The 21,622-nt window shown below is 48.0% G+C and overlaps 1 protein-coding gene across 3 annotated transcripts in view; it reads right to left on the reverse strand.

The window, feature by feature from the left end:
• Window positions 1–14,071: 14,071 nt before the first annotated feature.
• Window positions 14,072–21,622, reverse strand: part of map3k7 (mitogen-activated protein kinase kinase kinase 7) — a 31,784-nt gene continuing 24,233 nt past the window's right edge. For all 3 annotated transcript variants that reach the window (XM_080490107.1, XM_080490108.1, XM_080490106.1), the window contains 4 exons: window positions 16,942–17,041; window positions 16,748–16,809; window positions 16,536–16,651; window positions 14,072–15,380 (listed from right to left, as the gene is read on the reverse strand). In XM_080490107.1, coding sequence (XP_080346233.1) covers window positions 15,200–15,380; window positions 16,536–16,651; window positions 16,748–16,809; window positions 16,942–17,041 — 459 coding nt within the window. In that variant the 3' untranslated portion in view covers window positions 14,072–15,199. The remainder of the gene's footprint in view (window positions 15,381–16,535; window positions 16,652–16,747; window positions 16,810–16,941; window positions 17,042–21,622) is intronic.

Raw genomic sequence — 21,622 nt, forward strand, 5'->3', positions numbered from 1 at the left:
GTTGAGGGGTGTTGGGGGATGTTGAGAGGTGTTGAGTGATGTAGGGGGGTGTTGAGGGGTGTTAGAGGGGGTGTTGAGTGGTGTTGGGGGTTGTTGAGTGGTGTTGAGGGGTGTTGGAGGGGGTGTTGGAGGGGGTGTTGGAGGGGGTGTTGAGTGGTGTTGGGGGTTGTTGAATGGTGTTTAGGGGTGTTGGAGGGGGTGTTGAGTGGTGTTGGAGGTAGTGGAAGTGTTGGAGGGGGTGTTGGGAGGTGTAGGGGGGGGTGTTGGGGGCTGTTGAGTGGTGTTGGGGGTGTTGAGGGGTGTTGGGGGGTGTTGAGGGGTGTTGGGGGTTGCTGAGTGGTGTTGGGGGGTGTTGAGGGGTGTTGGGGGTTGATGAGTGGTGTTGGGGGTGTTAAGGCGTGTTGGGGGGTGTTGAGGGGTGTTGTGGGGTGTTGGGGGGTGTTGAGAGGTGTTGAGTGATGTAGGGGGGTGTTGAGGGGTGTTAGAGGGGGTGTTGAGTGGTGTTGGGGGTTGTTGAGTGGTGTTGAGGGGTGTTGGAGGGGGTGTTGAGTGGTGTTGGGGGTTGTTGAATGGTGTTTAGGGGTGTTGGAGGGGGTGTTGAGTGGTGTTGGAGGTAGTGGAAGTGTTGGAGGGGGTGTTGGGAGGTGTGGGGGGGGTGTTGGGGGTTGATGAGTGGTGTTGGGGGCTGTTGAGTGGTGTTGGGGGGTGTTGAGGGGTGTTGGGGGGTGTTGAGGGGTGTTGGGGGTTGCTGAGTGGTGTTGGGGGGTGTTGAGGGGTGTTGGGGGTTGATGAGTGGTGTTGGGGGTGTTAAGGCGTGTTGGGGGGTGTTGAGGGGTGTTGTGGGGTGTTGGGGGTTTATGAGGGGTGTTGGGGGGTGTTGGGGATGTTGAGGGGTGTTAAGGGGTGTTGGGGGTTGATGAGTGGTGTTGGGGGGTGTTGGGGGGGTGTTAAGGGGTGTTGGGGGTTGATGAGTGGTGTTGGGGGGTGTTGGCGGTTGTTGAGTGGTGTTGAGGGGAGTTGGGGGGTGTTGAGTGGTGTTGAGGGGAGTTGAGGGTTGTTGAGGGGTGTTGAGGGGAGTTGAGGGGAGTTGGGGGGTGTTGGGGGTTGTTGAGTGGTGTTGAGGGGTGTTGGGGGGTGTTGAGTGGTGTTGAGGTGAGTTGAGGGTTGTTGGGGGGTGTTGAGGGGAGTTGAGGGGAGTTGGGGGGTGTTGAGGGGTGTTGGGGGTTGATGAGTGGTGTTGGGGGTGTTAAGGCGTGTTGGGGGGTGTTGAGGGGTGTTGTGGGGTGTTGGGGGTTTATGAGGGGTGTTGGGGGGTGTTGGGGATGTTGAGGGGTGTTAAGGGGTGTTGGGGGTTGATGAGTGGTGTTGGGGGGTGTTGGGGGGGTGTTAAGGGGTGTTGGGGGTTGATGAGTGGTGTTGGGGGGTGTTGAGTGGTGTTGAGGGGAGTTGGGGGGTGTTGAGTGGTGTTGAGGGGAGTTGAGGGTTGTTGAGGGGTGTTGAGGGGAGTTGAGGGGAGTTGGGGGGTGTTGTGGGGTTGATGAGTGGTGTTGGGGGGTGTTGTGGGGGTGTTGAGGGGTGTTAAGGGGTGTTGGGGGTTGATGAGTGGTGTTGGGGGGTGTTGAGGGGTGTTGGGGGGGTGTTGAGGGCTGGCAGCCTCCCGTCAGCCTTCACACTGAGCTCTCCCTCGTCTTCCAGCCGGACGCCATCAGAGCTTTGACCTTTGACCTCCTGCTACTATCAAAGCTCCAGAGTTGCTGCACAGGACCGACTCAGCGAGGAGCAGAGCGCTGAAACGCCGAGGCCATGGAAGAACAAAAAGAATAAAAGAAAGAAAAAATCATGGAAAATCTGTTGAAGTCGTTTGTTCCCAATTCTCCCTCAGAAGCGGAGCAGCTGCTCGCTCCCCCTCCGTCACCTCATTAGTGGTCCTCTAAATAGACCCGCAGAGAAATTATGAATGGGGAAGGACGGAGCGCTGTGCTGTTCCAAATAGCAAATTAATTCACCGTCCCAATTAGCATACTTACGCTGTTACTGTAGCTAAACTGCTCGCTGTAATTACATAATGCAGGAGGTGGAGTAAACAAAGAATTTGGTGTGAAAACGTGGGGCTCTCTCTTCTCCTCCATCGTCTCTGACTGAACCCGGGCCTCGCCGACTTCTTTAATAGTCGCCTGCAGCCACTTTGAGGATTAATGGACTCCTCCGTGGCGCACCGAGCAATTTATAGATCTGATGACCCAAATTCTGTCCATTATTAAAAACTGCAACGTCTCCCTCTGCCACTGCCAGCCTATTTATGTCATCCAGTTTCCATGGTGACCAGCCATAGATAAAATCCGAAGCACAGTTTTCCAAGTACAACATCAACTTTCCCTTAGAAAGAGTGAAAGAAAAAGAAGTGACATCAGAGGCTCACGTTTACCAACGTTTCATAACAAGGACAGTCGGTGTTGAGCATTACATCACTGACATCTGGGTTGAAGACAACTAAACAGTGTGTTGGGGGGTGTTGAGGGTTGTTGGGGGGTGTTGAGGGTTGTTGGGGGGTGTTGAGGGGTGTTGAGGGTTGTTGAGGGGTGTTGAGGGTTGTTGGGGGGTGTTGAGGGGTGTTGAGGGGTGTTGAGGGGTTGTTGAGGGGTGTTGGGGGTTGTTGAGGGGTGTTGAGGGGTGTTTGGGGGTGTTGAGTGGTGTTGGGGGTTGTTGAGGGGTTGTTGAGGGGTGTTGAGGGGTGTTTGGGGGTGTTGAGGGTTGTTGAGGGGTGTTGAGTGGTGTTGAGGGGTGTTGAGGGGTTGTTGAGGGGTGTTGGGGGTTGTTGAGTGGTGTTGAGGGGAGTTGAGGGTTGTTGGGGGGTGTTGAGGGGTTGTTGAGGGGAGTTGGGGGGTGTTGAGGGGAGTTGGGGGGTGTTGAGGGGTTGTTGAGGGGAGTTGGGGGGTGTTGAGGGGTGTTGAGGGGAGTTGAGGGGAGTTGGGGGGTGTTGGGGGGTGTTGAGGGGAGTTGGGGGGAGTTGAGTGGAGTTGGGGGGTGTTGGGGGGTGTTGAGTGGTGTTGGGGGTTGTTGAGGGGTGTTGAGGGGAGTTGGGGGGAGTTGAGGGGAGTTGAGGGGAGTTGGGGGGAGTTGAGGGGAGTTGGGGGGTGTTGAGTGGTGTTGAGGGGTTGTTGAGTGGAGTTGGGGGGTGTTGAGGGGAGTTGGGGGTGTTGAGGGGTGTTGAGGGGAGTTGAGGGGTGTTGGGGGGTGTTGGGGGTGTTGAGGGGTGTTGAGGGGTGTTGGGGGGAGTTGAGGGGTGTTGAGGGGTGTTGAGGGGTGTTGGGGGGTGTTGAGTGGTGTTGAGGGGAGTTGGGGGGTGTTGAGGGGTGTTGAGTGGTGTTGAGGGGTGTTGGGGGGAGTTGGGGGGAAGACAACTAAACAGTGATCGCAGTGATGAAGATGACTCAGTGTTGTGAAGGCTACATTCACACTCATGGTGCCGCTCATTCATCCAAAGCGTTCGTCCACCAACTCCCCAGTCCTCCTCCTCTTCCTGCTGCTCATCCTGAGGGACCTCAAGTCCAAACAACCAGGACTTGTTGTCTCTCCAGCAGGTGCTCTGCTGCTGCTCTGCTGCTCTGCTGTTGCTGCTCTGTTGCTACTCTGCTGCTGCTCTGCTACTCTGCTGCTGCTGCTCTGCTGCTGCTACTCTGCTACTCTGCTGCTGCTCTGCTACTCTGCTGCTCTGCTACTCTGCTGCTGCTACTCTGCTACTCTGCTGCTCTGCTACTCTGCTGCTGCTGCTCTGCTGCTGCTACTCTGCTACTCTGCTGCTGCTACTCTGCTGCTCTGCTGCTGCTCTGCTACTCTGCTCTGCTGCTCTGCTGCTGCTGCTCTGCTACTCTGCTACTCTGCTACTCTGCTACTCTCACAGCAAAAAGGTTGAGGGTTCAAATCTGGCCCAGGTTCTTTCTGTGTGGAGTTTGCATGTTCCCCATGTGTGCATGGCTTTTCTAACACATTCCTAAAACACCTGTATTGGAGGTCCTAGAGCCAGAGGGTCAGCCCCTCCAGCCCCTCCAGCCCCTCCAGCCCCTCCAGCCCCCCTGAGCTCTGCTCCCGATGGGTCCATTCAGGAAGGAATCAGCAGAGTGCTGGAGAATAATAAGAAGGACAAAAGAGCTGATTTCAGCCACTGTGATGACGGGAGGACCAGACTGACTGCTCCTGTCTTCTGACACTAAGATAATAATCTTTACTCAGCAAGACAAAGTCCATTCATGGAAACATCGAGATGAAGGGAACAGCCTCCCAATGTAAAGACATTATCTTCTGATAAAGATTGGGAGTATGGACCTGGGGGACCTGGGGGACATCGGGGACCTGGGGAACCTGGGGGACATGGGGAACCTGGGGGACCTGGGGGACATGGGGAACATGGGGGACCTGGGGGACAATACACTACAACACATAGAGCTGCTGTGTTTCCCAGTGGGAATGCAGGAGGTTCAGAGTGAAACTTTGTCTGCTTAGTTTTAGTTCTGGACTGGTTAGTCTGGTCTGGTTAGTCTGGTCTGGTTAGTCTGGTCTGGTTAGTCTGGTTACTTTTAGTTCTGGACTGGTTAGTCTGGTCTGGTTAGTCTGGTCTGGTTAGTCTGGTTACTTTTAGTTCTGGACTGGTTAGTCTGGTCTGGTTAGTCTGGTCTGGTTAGTCTGGTCTGGTTAGTCTGGTTACTTTTAGTTCTGGACTGGTTAGTTCTCGGGGGTGTGGTCATCAGTGGTCAGGTTGCTTCATTGAGGCTAAGATATTCGTCTCCTTCAACCAAGTTCAGTGAGGGTGAATAAACCAAACCTCAGTTCACTTACAAGTAAAGATATGGACGAGGGCGATCAGCCGTTGAGCAGAACAAACCCACAGAAATCAGACCTGGACCTCTAAACAAAGTTTTGTTTTAATGAACTTTCTCAGACGTGGAGTTTAATTAGTCTTAAATAAAAAGGAAGGAAACCCGAATCATGGACATGATCAGTGACTGCAGTCAGTTTAAAGTCTGTTAGGACCACCAGGACTATGAGATCCAGGACATGATCCAGGACTATGAGATCCAGGACATGATCCAGGACTATGAGATCCAGGACTTTGAGATCCAGGACATGATCCAGGACTATGAGATCCAGGACTAAGAGATCCAGGACATGATCCAGGACTATGAGATCCAGGACATGATCCAGGACTATGAGATCCAGGACTAAGAGATCCAGGACATGATCCAGGACTATGAGATCCAGGACATGATCCAGGACTATGAGATCCAGGACTAAGAGATCCAGGACATGATCCAGGACTATGAGATCCAGGACATGATCCAGGACTATGAGATCCAGGACATGATCCAGGACATGATCCAGGACTATGAGATCCAGGACATGATCCAGGACTATGAGATCCAGGACTATGAGATCCAGGACATGATCCAGGACATGATCCAGGACACGATCCAGGACACTCTGTGTTCCTGAGTTCTCTTCACTCTGTGACTGTGTGAAGAAGAGATGGTGCTCCACCTCCATGGAGGGATCCTGACATTCCACTACCAATCAATGATCCTGATCCGGTGATCTGGTGATCCGGTGATCTGGTGATCCGGTGATCCGGTGATCCGGTGATCCGGTGATCCGGTGATCCGGTGATCTGGTCGAGTCTGAAGAAAGTCTCGGTCCAGCTGCTAATAGAGTGAAAGCTGAGTATTGATCCTGATGACAGATGGACTCATGTATGCAGCACATTAAGCAGCCACGTCCCAGCAGGAGCAGCTTCCTGGAGTCAACGTCTTCAGTTTCAATCTGACAGGAAGGAGATGGAGCTTCAAGACACCAGCACTGGGATTAGACCATGATCCACCAGCACTGGGATTAGACCATGATCCACCAGCACTGGGATTAGACCATGATCCACCAGCACTGGGATTAGACCATGATCCACCAGCACTGGGATTAGACCATGATCCACCAGCACTGGGATTAGACCATGATCCACCAGCACTGGGATTAGACCATGATCCACCAGCACTGGGATTAGACCATGATCCACCAGCTGATCCACAGCTGCTTCAGAAACATCAGAAGAATTGACACAGTTGTCGTATTGAGACTTTCCAGGAATCACAAAACCTTCAGATGAAACGTTTCTACAAACACGGAAGTTTGTCGAGTTCTCATGAAGCACAATGGCGCCACCACAGTGGCCCTGTGGACAGTAGCCTCCTTTATTTGCTCTCTCTCACTCACTCACTCACACACACACACACACACACACACACACACACACACACACACACACACACACACAGTCGTTCGACCTGGATTTCCTTGTAGCTTCCAAACATTACACATCCTCCAGAGAACAAAAGAGCTTGGGACAAAGCTGGTCATGACACACACACACACACACACACACACACACACACACACACACACACACACACACACACACACACACACACACACACACACACACACACACACACACACACACACACACACACACACACACACACACACACCTGGCAGAAGAAGGACCATGACATCACTTTCTCTATAAAACGTCTCTTTGTTTTCTATTTATCCGTCCCGTCGGCTTCAAGCAGAAGAAACCAGCGCCTGCGACAGAACCTCCAGCTGAAATGGAACCCGGCGGCGCCGCTGCTGCAGGGTCACACTCGGGGTCCCGGCCATCAAAAGGCCAGACGGGCCTTATGTCAGTGAATCTAATTGTGCAGTGGATAAACTGTCCCACCAAGGATGCGGTAGGTATCTTGTAGCATGACATGATGAGGTTTCACTCTGGACCCTGCCATCACAGCTCCACATGCTTCTTTGTCTGCCAGCAGCAGCTCTGACAGGCACTGAGCTGCATGTGAGCACCCCCTGCTGGCTGAGTGCTGCACTGCACACAGAGGAGTAGAGGGTCCAGGATGATCTACTGGACCCTCTACTCCTCTGTGTAGAGGGTCCAGGATGATCCAGAACTGGAACAAGAAGCACACAGGAAGTCTCCATGGAAACCTGGGAAAGAACTGCTTCTAACCAGGGAAATGATGTTAACAGGTAGGAGATGTCAACATGATGTGAGATTAAGATTAAAAGCTAAAAGTCGCCCTCACAGGCTTCTCTACCACAAACGGCCCGGCAGCATCAGATGTGGAAGGTGGAGCAACAGAAGAAGGTGTCCTGGTCCAGGACCTGGTACCTTCACATGGACCCAGGAGGACTGGATGAAGCTTCAGACCTCCATCACTCATGTGATGAGCTTCATCTGAAGATCTCTTCACTGGAACACACTTATATCAGCTTGTTCCCACTTGAACATTCCAACATGAAGCAGTTGATGCTTTGCAGGACCTGCTGCCGTCACTGAACTGAACCAGACCCAGGGACGTTATCGTATTTATTCTATCGATCCAGTTTTAGCTTTATTTGTTATGATGACTGAACGTTCTTATGCTGCTTCATGTTAGTCACTGTGAGGTTTGATTGTGTATTGTTGTGGTTTCTCTCCATCTATTTGGATCTGATCTAATTATTTCTTGGTGAATGGAGGAACATTGAACACTTGTCTTGTCTGTCTGGTTTCACTCCACCAATCATCTGTTTGTTTGGTTTGTCTTTGTTTGTGAAGACATGCCAAGTGATCACACAACCTGTAAAGCAAGTCTACCTACCGGCACCAATAAAGTAACCTTGAACCTTGAACCTTGAACCTTGAACCTTGAACCTATCCTCAGTTCTTGCAGACTTCAGCCACACCTGAAGCCAGTTTTCATTACCGAATGTTTCCTATCCAGTGAAAGTCACTGACAGGAGGACCTGAACAATCAACGTGTTGAGGTAAAATCACATTTACATTTAGTCTGGGGTTCATACTTTAACCTCCTAAGACCCGAACTCTTAAATGGCATGCAATTTTAATTTCTCTTTGCTATTTGGGCTAATTGGGACCTGATGAGTGTAAAAACAGAGAATTATCTTATTACATGATGAAGTTTCTGAGAAACATGATGTCCACTTATGTGGACATTCATCTTAAATTCAGATTTAACACAATAAAGTCACAATTGAGTAATGATGTACAAAACTCTTCATTTGGTTCCTGAACATGGCAACACTTTTTCCTGAGCGCCAAAACAAACTGGGAAACATCAACTTAACATTTCTCTCAGTGCAAAAACACAATGGGGGACTTTTCTTTTCCTTTTTGATCAGTATAGGTCCCTGGTAGTGCTGCTAACAGTTTCAGGAAAACGTATGACTGTAATAAAGTCAAAACACATTCTAAACATTTTGTAATGTTCCTATTCTAAACTATTAACACCAATATTTGAACATGGCATGAAACATGAAACATGAAACATGAAACATGAAACATGAAACACTTTACGTGCTTTCCAAAACTGCTCCTTCAAACTTTCCCATTTGAACGGGTTCACACCCACTGTCTGTGTGAAAGGCTGTGGAACATTTGTGATGTGCCTGTGAGCAGAGGAACACCTTGCATGGAACACAATGCACTGGTGTTTTCCCTGAGCAGCATTTTGCTCTGCAGCGCGCTGCATTTTTCAAGTTTACCACCTCTGGACGATGTCCATTAGCCGTCCTGCGGACTGAGACATCTGGGTCATCTTCCTGCTCTGAGACGTCAGCGTTGTCATTGTCATGTGACCCTAGCAGGTCATGGCCGCTTCCATTCAAAATCCAAGGAACTGCATGAGGTTCTTCTTTGAACTTCCAAACCCTCTGAGGTCTTTAGGGTACAGGGAGCAGCTGTTGGCTGAAGCCAGGTCGGTAAAGGGCCTCAGCATCAGCAGTGTCCATTTCTTTGTACGGCCATTCATGTGATAGGAACTCATCATTCTATCGACAAGGTCAACCCCACACATCTTGGAGTTGTTTTCACAGATAATACTTGGTCGTGAGATGGTCACATATGGTGTCAGTCTCTTGTCCCCTCTCTGGCAGGTGTCTTCTGGCTCTCTAGCATGAACAGCAGACATCATCAACACCGGTCTATTGTCAGACCACTCCACCACACAAATCCTTCCATCCTCAGTGGTAACTTGGGCTGAGGTACCTCTTCCCTCTGCTTTCATTTCTTTGTCAGTGGGTAGCTTCTGCACTGCTGCAGCGACCCGATTCTTCATAACTGGACCAGTTAGATGGACCTGTTTCTTCATCATGTGTTCCACACCTTGATCGGATGTGAAAAACCTGATCACAAGACACTTTTGTATTCAGACGCAGAGTTTGAGACTGACAATCTCTCACCAAGCTTCCCAAACCCAGATCCTCTGGTTCTTCAACCTGCTCCTGGAGTGCATGTACACCTTGGTAAAGCTCAAAGTCCAGTACAATACCATCTGCTGCTGCGCAAACAGAGTTTTTAATGCCAACTGGGTTTGGCTTCATTGGCAGATATTGTCGCCACGGACAAGCTCCTGTGAACGGAGTCATCTGCTCATCCATGGAAACACATTCTGGTCGAACCTGAGACTTCAGAAAAGGCCTCACCTTCCAGAATTATCACACTCTGTCAGGTCTTCTGGAACATCATCATCAAGGACCACTTTCAGTGATGTCCTCAGTCTGAAGAATCTGTCACCTGTGAACTTTTCAGTGATGGCAGGAAACCTCAAGGCTCTGGACCAATACGTCTTGACTGTAGGATACCGGACACAAGACATCAAAATAGAAGCGCCATAAAATGATAGATTTCATCAGTTGATGTGTTGGGTGGGTCCCCACTTCTGGCCAGTGATATAGCATTAGAGCGATCAGCGACCATTTTCATCAAATCTTTATCAGTTTACTGTTCTATGTCGTCCAGTGGGTCCAGCCCTCTCTGTCATCCACACTTTCCTCTTCATGCTCAAACTGGGTTTGATTTGGTGTTAGTGGAGAAGCCCTCCATCGCACCCCACCCCTTCTCTTGGAGTGTTCTTGATGGCTTGGTCCTGGTGTTGTCTCCTCTGGAACATTACTTGAGACATCGTCCTCATCCTGCTGTGTCCGACAGCGACGCCTGGGAGTGTGTGATCTGTCACTGTCACCATCAGAACCATATCCTTGATATTCTTCACAGAGACGTTTACGTCCTCTGATAGGCTGAGAGGGCTGTGGAATGGGGTCCTCACACCCACTACTGTCCTCCTCACTGCTCCTGTCTTCGGGGCTGATAATCAGCATCCCCCCACGGGATCATCGAGGTCTGATAAATCTTCCTCCTTGTCTCCACCAATTAACCCCAGCAACTCCAGTACTTGTGACGTAGAATAATGCTCTGGAAAAACCCCATCATGAGAAAAATCTAATAAAGATCTATCTAGATTTACTTAGAAAACATGCCATATCTCCTTGTACTGTAGTAAACAATTAGCTTCTACCAAAATCATCCCAAAATACAATTTCAAAACTCCCTTTGTCCACATGTGAGGACATGTTCAACAAAACTATCAGAACTAAGTCCTTCTGTCCACATACGTGTACATCATGTATAACAGCATGGTAACTCGTTACAGTTACTAACTGTTGTAAAATTTTACTTCAATAACGAATATTAAACACTTAAATATAAATCTGAACAAGAATCAGCCCTGAAAGTTGATTGAATTTTTGACTTGGTTGGTGTTTGGATTGGGAGTGGTCGACTGAACTTCTAACTGTGTCCTCAGCCGTCTTCAATCTAACCTGTCATGTGTTATACTCTTCTTCCACCACTAAGTGGTAGTATAATGTCCCCATAAGTGGACACCAGGCCCTTGGACAGCAAAATGTAGTAGTGTGGTCTGGACAACTGAAAATGTGAAGTCCACATATGTGGACGCCAGGTCCTAAAGTTACACAAACTTTATGTTCTGATTCACGCCTGTTACTTCTTTAACATTTTCCTCATCATCCATCCTTCAGAGGTGTGGATTCATTCATTCATTCATTCATTCATTCATTCATTCATTCATTCATTCATTCATTCATTCATTCATTCATTCATTCATCCAGATCCCAGGTCTGCAATAAGCTTTCCCATGGAAACAGACATTTTGATCTCTTTCCACCAAATAGAATTCTTCTGGAGGAACAAAACACATTAAATCCTGAAAGATCATGATTACAATTTAGAATCGATTTAGCTGTTTCAGCTACTTTAACAGTTTGACCTGTTTTTGCTCTATTCTTTACATTTTCAAACATTTTGGCAACTTTCTTTTCTTTGAGCCAATCCTCCTCCTCACGCTTAGTTGTCCTGGTTTTATAGCAATTTTAGCAGTTTGTAGCATTTGTGACCATTTTAGCTCAGAGTCTTGATGAAAATAAGCCAAGTATATATAATATGAAAGTATTTCTCGGTAAAACATCCAGGAAGCTTCAGAGAGCCGATGCAGAGGAACTAAAGAGCTGCAGGTTGAGGACTCCAGCTCCAGATCATCATGAAGAGATTCCAGATTAATCTTAAAATGAAGGTTTGTTGGGTCCTGAGCTAAAAGAGGTTTAAACTCTGCTCTATATCTCCCAGACTTCTCTTCATTGTATTCTTCCTCCTCCACCAACAGCTTCATGGAGACTCTTGCTGGGAACCATGAAGTTTTATGAGAATGATGGTAAAATGGGCTTTTTTCTATGACAGGGTTCCGTGGAGCTTTAATGATTAGAACGTTACACATACATGTGGTTCAATAATGAATCAATGATTCTGCGCTGGCTTAATGAAATGTCCTTATTTTGTCACATCATACAAGACTTTGTCCTTCCAGTCTCTCTCTCATGCTGGCAGCAGTGACAGAGCAGTGGAGGGTAGAAAACCCAAACAGAAGAAGCTGCATGTCACATCTGTTCAGTGTGTGTATTCAAATATTCTCCTTCTTGAAGAAGTAATATTCATCTTGTTTCCAAGCACACAACCTTCCCGTCCCCAACACACTGATGCTGTAAACATGAAGCGTCCCTCTGGGAGACAACACGCCTCCTCTTCATCGTCCCCCTTCGCCTCAGTAACAGGATGAAACTCTGGCAAATGTCCTGTAGGACACAGGACACAGGACACAGGACACAGGACACAGGACACAGGAGACAGGAGACAGGAGACAGGAGACAGGAGACAGGAGACAGGACACAGGACACAGGACACAGGAGACAGGACACTGGCCTCAGGCCAGATGATTTGGCTCGGACTGCAGGAAGAGTCACTCAAACAACTGCACTGCCTTTTATTTATTCAGGAATAACCTGAAAATGTTTCCTCATGGATGTTTTCCAAGTCAAAGCAGGTTGAAGTTCATCTGCTGTCAGACAAAACTGTTCAAGCCCTAACCAGTTGTAATGTCCTGGTTTCATTCCAGGCCAGTGGGCCTTTCTGCGTGGAGTCTGCATGTTCTCCATGTGCATCCAGGGGGTTTCCTCCCACAGGCTTTATCATGGCTGGGATGTCCTGTGGATATGAATGAGATGTCCTGTGTTGGAGCTCGTCTGTCCAGGTGAACCGACCTTCAGTCATCAGCTGTTAACTTGAGAACAAACGACTGGAAACAGCTTTGTTTTATATTTCACCAAGCTTCACGTCCACACCCCCATGTCTTAATCACATAGAAATGCTGAAAACGCTGCAGTTTGGACATCAGTCCACTCGTCTGTCTGCTGGTGTGCAGATATCATGCCGAGGTAAAGCTGTCAGCTCCTCCTTCATGGTCCAGGTCCCTCAGTACCTGATGATGATGACGGAGTAAAGAAATGATTTGCTTTGTTGGAGAAGGGCTGTTAAAGTCTAAATCATGAATCTGGGATCCGTCGTTGTGTTGGTTGTTCATCTACACAGACGTGTGCAGACCGTAGTGCTCATGTGCAAACCTGCACATTTTATAAATCGTTTAGTTTTCATGGTTTCACAGAAACAGACGTTTGAAGACCATTTGACCATTTCTACTGGAAAACCCAATGTAAAGCAGCCTCAGGGAGCTCGGATCATACAATATGCTGATGATGTGACTGTAGTTGGACTCGTGCCCAGGAGACGAATCAGCACGGAGGATTTGAACATGAGCTGTTTGAAAAAAGACCAGAGATCAAACTGGACTAAACTCTGAATGTCCTCCAGTGAGGACGCAGCTGTGTCCAGTCAGCTCCGCCACATTTCATTGACCTATTGGCTCAATGCAGGACCTTATTATATACCAGCCTTGCTTCAACTCACTTTTACTATTTATCTAAAAGGATTTATTTTAATGGCTGTACTTTATTTGGAAATGTAACTTTTTTTATACAATTAGAACTTAATTCCTCATTAAGACTTTATTCTCAATCCAAACTTGCCTGTGTTGATTGCAGGTCACATGATCGTCAGTTCTACTTTTCTTTTCCTTCAACCTGTTGAGTTGGATCTTCAAACTGCCCGTCAACATTCTGACTTTTTATTTTGGAAAGGAAGTTGTATCTGTAGATTCTGGTATTTTGACTCATATCATTCTTGATGCCTGGTCCTTGTTTCTATTGGTTCAACTTGCTGTTTCTCTCCAGTTCAAACTGGATTGTGACTCTATTCTAAACACTGCGCTGCCAGTTGGTCCATCTATCACCTGCTGCACTGACGTCCTCCTGACGTTAATCTCATTTTCATTCTGTAGTCTGGATTAAAATGTATATTTGCACAATTAGATTCCCTCTTCTGTCATTTGCAAAGCTGGACTTTGGATAAATTGTTATTGTAAAATGTTGACTAACTGGTTTATTGCCCAAAGTAACTAGTCACTAATTTCCAGTTAATTTCTGACTTCTTAAAGTAACTTGTGACTTAATACTACTGAGCATTTCCCCCTTGTATTTCCATACATATATATTTATCTAGATATGTCTTTATATATACATAGTCTGTTCTCTGGTCTACAACTCTCCTGTCTGTCTCCAAGTATTGGTACAACGTTGAGCTGATGTGACGACTGACTTTCCCCATCAAGTCCCATCTTGTCTTGACTAATGTCCTCAGTGACTCGTCCTCCTCTGGTGAACGTGTATTAAAGACAAATAAACGTGTCACTACCACACACACACACTTTCACCAGTCAGTTTATTTCATAATGCCTTATTGACGTCCTAATAACTTAGAAAACATTTCCATGTGTGGGAAACAATCCTGGGGGGGGGGGGGACTGCTTGAGTCTAAAACCAGAATTAAATGGTTTTCATGATCCGATGGAACAAAAGTGATTGTGCAAATATACTTGACAGGACATGAAAAAATAAAAGTTAGAGAACAAGTTCTCCTCTGGTGGCCAAGCTGGTGGGGAACATTTACACCGTCAGCTTATCACACGTCCTTCTCTTCTCCCACTTCATTCTTCTTCACAACATTAAAAATAGTCTGTTTTAGCTTTTATCCCACTAATGTCACAGAAAACAAGCACTTAAAATGCAGGCAACTCCTAAGGCAACATGTGAACTAAAACAAACTAGCCACCGCGTGTCGGGGGGGTGCAGCCTCCTGATTCTCTCGGGTGGGGGTGGGGGGGGGGCAGCCTCCTGGTTCTCTCGGGTGGGGGGGGGGGGGGGGGGCGGCCTCCTGATTCTCTCGGGTGGGGGGGGGCAGCCTCCTGGTTCTCTGGGGGGGGGGGGGCTCCTGGTTCTCTCGGGGGGGCAGCCCCCTCATTCTGTCCAGTTCAGATCCAACACGTCACCAGAGCTTTCGTACAAAGTCATCTAACCGATAGAAAAAACATCGACACGCAAAGAAATACTGAAGTCAGGTAAAAGGGGGAGTCCACAGCTCCGTCCTCTGGAAGCTTGTTGAGTGTCTTTAGAGACCGCCAGCTCTTCCTGTGTGTGTGTGTGGGGGGGGGGTACTACAGATAAATACTCGATTTCGAGGAGGGTCGAAGGTTTTGCATAACAGGCTTTTGACACGGATCCTTAATGCTTCTTAACGGCACGGCGTTCACATTCTGAGCAGTGCGGACGCTGCACCGGGCGGCTCGATGGCCGTGATGGGGGGGCAGCCGGACCGTCCTGGGGGAGCAGTGATTGTTTGGTCTGTGGTCACAGGAGACGCCATGAGGATGTGCAAACTGTATGTACAAGAGGACAGACGTCTTCCCGCCGATGGACAGTGCGACATGCAGGGACAATCCAGTGCAGGTCTGGGAACAGAGCTGGAGCCGGGCAGCGGCGGCGGCGGCGCCGGAGGTCCGGGAGCGCTCCATCACGACGTGCCCTGCCTCTTCTGTTGCTGCACCCGGATGAGCTCCAGCTGCTTTTTGCACTTCTGGTAGTACGTGGACAGACTCTTGTTCTCCTCCAGCAGCTTCTTGTGCTCTTGCACCAGACGGGACGTGTTCTGCTGGTCCTTCTCGTCTTGGTCCAGCTCTGCGATCAGCTCCTTCCTGCACAGTGAGCAGACGGGACAGAGGTCAGTCAACGTCTGGATCCTCAGTTCAGCTCTTAAAATACAGACGAGTCAAAGAGCTGAAGGACTAAACATCATGAAGAAAGAAGAATATTAAGTTAATGTTTTGTTCTCCAGGTTCTTCATTGAGACGCTTCTCTTTCATTCGTCTTCTTGGTGCCTCCACCTGCCTCCAGGATTCACCTGATTTCACTGCACCGTCACATCTTCAACCTTTCACTTTGTTCTCAATGTTTTTCCTTCTTAAGTTGATATGATATCTTCCTACTCAAAGATTCAACCTGATTCAGCAGATTTAAAGGGTCATATCATGCAAAAGTCACTTTCTAAAGGTTTTCCAACAGTAATCTGCATCCCCATACCTGGAATGAAGACAGTCTGTCCTCTCTCTCTCTGGCTTGTTTCAGCTTTTAAAAAGTGTGTTGCTCCAAGCAGCCAATCAGAAATCAAACCCTATATAGTGTCATCGGGGGTTTAGCCAATCCCCATCAAGGTAGGCCCTCCCTTTGACTCCTCCCACAATTAGACAGCTCTGCTCTGGCACATGGCACCACGAGAGGAAGTACTTCCTCCTCTTCCCAAGATGGGCATGTGTGGGCGGAGCCAGTCCAGCTCACACAGACACAGCAGATTCTGAATGCAGCTCCTATGATCCAATATTCAAATGAGGAAAATCAAGGAGGAGCTAGAAACTTAGAATACTGAAGGTTTCTGGAGCGACCAGGAGGAGGAGGAGAACAGGAGGAGGAGGAGGAGGAGGAGACCAGGAGGAAGGCGGAGGAGGAGGAGGAGGAGGCGGAGAACAGGAGGAGGAGGAGGAGGAGGAGAACAGGAGGAGAAGGAGAACAGGAGGAGGAGGAGGAGGAGGAGAACAGGAGGAGGAGGAGGAGGAGGTGAACAGGAGGAGGAGGAGGAGGAGGAGGAGGAGGAGGAGGAGGAGGAGGAGGAGGACAGGAGGAGGAAGAGGTGAACAGGAGGAGGAGGAGAACATCTGGAGGACAGGAGAACTTTAAAGGGAACATTTTGAAACAGGACATTTTGTCCCCTTGACAGTCCGTCACAGGACAAACACAGAATATCTGCGGTCACCAAACACACGCCTCTGTTTCGGCTGGTTGGCCGGTGGACTTACTTTCTCTGAATCAGCAGGGCGATCTCGGTTTGCACCTTCAGGTACTCCTGCGCCATCTTGCAGTGCTGCTCGAACACGGCCATGGACTCTTTGGAGTTGGGACAGGGGGCGAGGGGCTGCAGACACACAGCGACTCACATTCAGTTTGAAAGCTCCTGGAAGACGTGAAGCTGCTCCAGCTGCTCCAGCTGCTACCTGACGCTCACATGTACCTGCAGCTGGTGATCCAGGGTGAGATACGCCATGGGGATGGAGTTGTCGGAGCCATTGGTATCTGAAGAAAGAGAAGCAGTTTTTCCACTTTTGAATCTTTTCATTCCAGGTATTTGACCAGGAAAGACGTCAGTAAATCCTCAACAGGAAGTCAGAGTTCAGATGAGCCGTGCTCTCGGCCCCGGCCTTCTACCTGAGGGGTCGTCCGGGGAGAAGTAGCCCCTGCTGCTCGTCTTGTCGGGGGGCATCATCCTCACACTGGGACTGGAGGACCGGCTGCTGTTCCTGCTCCCCTGTGAACCACACAGCAGACTGTTACTCCTCTCACGTTCAACTGGGAACTCATTCAAAATAACACATCTGTACTTCTACCTGATATTATTGTTTAACCAGAAGCACCAACTTTACAAGGAGGAAATTAAAAAATACATGATCCTATTGGTGCTTTTCCACTAATTACCCCTCAACCTTACGCGACTCTACTCACTATTGACGCTTTTACGCTACCAGGTACTTTGGTGGTACCTGGGCAGCCGAGGTTCCAGGTGCGCTCAGGACAGTAGACAATGTGATGTCAGCAGAGGGCAGGCCGCGGATTGGCTGCCGCGTCACCACACAGATGAGTCAGAAGGAGGCTAATTCACGCCGTCATTTTTAAAACGCGATCACAACAAAAACGCTAACAAGCAGAGAGAAATGCACAAAAATATACCCCGTGGAGCAGCGGCAATGTGCAGACGTTTTTTGTCTGGTGTTTTGGATCAACGGCTTCCTCCAGCGTGCCCTCGTCACAGCAGATGTTAAGAACCAGAAACTAAATCCGTAGCTGTCCTGGCGATCATCGTTTAACCACATTTCCATTAAAGTTTGAAGTATCATAGCATTTATTTGTCTTATTTTAACATCAGCTGCTGCAAAAGGCTGGTGGCAGAAGTCACCAGTTAACAGGGGCACCAGTGACACCAAAACACCGGACAGTGAAGCATGATCGTAACGATCCACATTTTGGAATATTAATAATTACTATTTAAAAATATATACTATCTAATTCATTATTTGAGCTGATATCCAAAGCATGCTCATTATATCAGGGAACAGCTCTGACGGCACCATGCAGTGGTGGTACTGTATTGTAATGGAGAATGAACGAGGATCAGTAGGAGCTCGTGGAACAGCCACATTCGAGAAAAACTAAGTAAACAATTGAAGTTAAATCTAGCAGAGCAGTCTGCATATTACAGGTATAACAACATCAATCTTCTTGGTTCACTGGTTGGTAGAACACCAACGTTGGACTGGTGGTAACTATTCTATAAAACGAGGAAAAGAAGAAGATACTTCCTGAACATTGACAGAACTCATTATAATCTAAGTGTGAGACTGTTGGAGCAGAAGAAGAGTGAAACATGTGGAGTCTCTGGAGGGCTGCAGTCTACAAAGTCTTAGTGGGAAACTCCACATGAACTCCTGACTTGTAGATTTTCCAGGGAAACAAACAGACAAATGTTTGAGAAGCAGCAGGAATACCCTGAGCCAGAGGGGAGGAGGAGGAGGAAGAGTGTCTTCATCTTCATCAAACGTCACATTCTGTAACACCGTCTCCCTGAGGAGGAGGACGTGCTTTAAAGAGCATCAGTCAATCCTCACGACTCCAGATGAGAGCTGTAACCCCCCCCCGGGGTTCAGCTGGAGTTCATCTGACTATCAGCTCGCCATCAAGCTTTCATTAAAAAAAGAGGATTTAGTCACTTTGAGTTCAATCATCTTCACGCCTGATCTGAAATTACAGAAAACTGATTTCTAAATGAATTATTTTAGGATTGTAAAGGTCTGTGGAGCCTCATCTTGGTGAGGCGTACTTACACGGGTTGTGTTTGGTTAAATGAAAATAAAAGCCTGCAGGTTGATGAAGGATCATTATTCAGTGCTGCTGAAACAAAGAGAGCTTCTGCTTCTACTCCTCACACATTCTAGGAAGCCCAGTGACTTGTAACCCGGCAGACGACAGGAGGAGGACGACATGAAGAAAAACCATGATGGAGGCAAAGAGAGTCAGGCTCACATGTGTGACCATCAGCCCCTCTGGTTCACTGGACACATCGTCCTCTGACCTGAACAGTCTGCAGCAGGGGAATAGGCGTGACGATCTGAGCAGGTTCAATATGGACTGCTGAAAGGTGGACTGGCTCAGAGCTTTTCAGACCTGCAGCTCTTTCAGTGTTTCCACCCTGCAGCAGTCAAAGGACGGAAAAGATTGTTCATCCATGCATGGAAATATGAGCTATGTGAAAGTTGTCAGATCACACAGTGCAGCACTTTGGTTAACATGAGGAGAATAAGAAGACCTGGACACCATGAGACAGGTGGTCATAATGTTATGGCTGTCTGTGTACGATCCAGCAACAAGATGGGGAACGATAAATATTAGGGACGTCCCGATCCGATCGGTAGATATCGGATCAAGGCCGATATTGGTGATTTGTGAGTGATCAGGAATCGGCAAATCCAGCTGATCGCCCCGCTGATCTAAAAAAAATAAAAAAGAACGCGGTCCACAACGTCCCTTAATAACCACGTCAACATCCCCTAATAACCACTACGTCCCCTAATAACCACTACGTCCCCTAATAACCACTACCTCCCCTAATAACCACAACGTCCCCTAATAACCACAACGTCCCCTAATAACCACTACGTCCCCTAATAACCACTACGTCACCTAATAACCACGTCAACGTCCCCTAATAACCACAACGTCCCCTAATAACCACTACGTCCCCTAATAACCACAACGTCCCCTAATAACCACAACGTCACCTAATAACCACAACGTCACCTAATAACCACAACGTCACCTAATAACCACTACGTCACCTAATAACCACTACGTCCCCTAATAACCACAACGTCCCCTAATAACCACAACGTCCCCTAATAACCACTACGTCACCTAATAACCACAACGTCCCCTAATAACCACTACGTCCCCTAATAACCACAACGTCCCCTAATAACCACAACGTCACCTAATAACCACAACGTCACCTAATAACCACTACGTCACCTAATAACCACTACGTCCCCTAATAACCACAACGTCCCCTTATAACCACAACGTCCCCTAATAACCACTACGTCACCTAATAACCACTACGTCACCTAATAACCACAACGTCCCCTTATAACCACAACGTCCCCTAATAACCACAACGTCCCCTTATAACCACAACGTCCCCTAATAACCACTACGTCCCCTAATAACCACAACGTCCCCTAATAACCACAACGTCCCCTAATAACCACTACGTCACCTAATAACCACTACGTCCCCTAATAACCACAACGTCCCCTTATAACCACAACGTCCCCTAATAACCACTACGTCACCTAATAACCACAACGTCCCCTAATAACCACTACGTCCCCTAATAACCACAACGTCCCCTAATAACCACAACGTCACCTAATAACCACAACGTCACCTAATAACCACAACGTCACCTAATAACCACTACGTCACCTAATAACCACTACGTCCCCTAATAACCACAACGTCCCCTTATAACCACAACGTCCCCTAATAACCACTACGTCACCTAATAACCACTACGTCACCTAATAACCACAACGTCCCCTTATAACCACAACGTCACCTAATAACCACAACGTCACCTAATAACCACTACGTCCCCTAATAACCACTACCTCCCCTAATAACCACAACGTCACCTAATAACCACAACGTCACCTAATAACCACTACGTCCCCTAATAACCACTACCTCCCCTAATAACCACAACGTCAACGTCCCCTAATAACCACTACGTCACCTAATAACCACTACGTCCCCTAATAACCACTACGTCACCTAATAACCACAACGTCCCTTAATAACCACGTCAACATCCCCTAATAACCACTACGTCCCCTAATAACCACTACGTCCCCTAATAACCACTACCTCCCCTAATAACCACAACGTCCCCTAATAACCACAACGTCCCCTAATAACCACTACGTCCCCTAATAACCACTACGTCACCTAATAACCACGTCAACGTCCCCTAATAACCACAACGTCCCCTAATAACCACTACGTCCCCTAATAACCACTACGTCCCCTAATAACCACAACGTCACCTAATAACCACAACGTCACCTAATAACCACAACGTCACCTAATAACCACTACGTCACCTAATAACCACTACGTCCCCTAATAACCACAACGTCCCCTTATAACCACAACGTCCCCTAATAACCACTACGTCACCTAATAACCACAACGTCCCCTAATAACCACTACGTCCCCTAATAACCACAACGTCCCCTAATAACCACAACGTCACCTAATAACCACAACGTCACCTAATAACCACAACGTCACCTAATAACCACTACGTCACCTAATAACCACTACGTCCCCTAATAACCACAACGTCCCCTTATAACCACAACGTCCCCTAATAACCACTACGTCACCTAATAACCACTACGTCACCTAATAACCACAACGTCCCCTTATAACCACAACGTCACCTAATAACCACAACGTCACCTAATAACCACTACGTCACCTAATAACCACTACGTCCCCTAATAACCACAACGTCCCCTTATAACCACAACGTCCCCTAATAACCACTACGTCACCTAATAACCACTACGTCACCTAATAACCACAACGTCCCCTTATAACCACAACGTCACCTAATAACCACAACGTCACCTAATAACCACTACGTCCCCTAATAACCACTACGTCCCCTAATAACCACAACGTCACCTAATAACCACAACGTCACCTAATAACCACTACGTCCCCTAATAACCACTACCTCCCCTAATAACCACAACGTCAACGTCCCCTAATA

Source organism: Lipophrys pholis (genome assembly GCF_963383615.2).
Source record: "Lipophrys pholis genome assembly, chromosome: 21".
Taxonomy (NCBI): Eukaryota; Metazoa; Chordata; class Actinopteri; order Blenniiformes; family Blenniidae; genus Lipophrys; species Lipophrys pholis.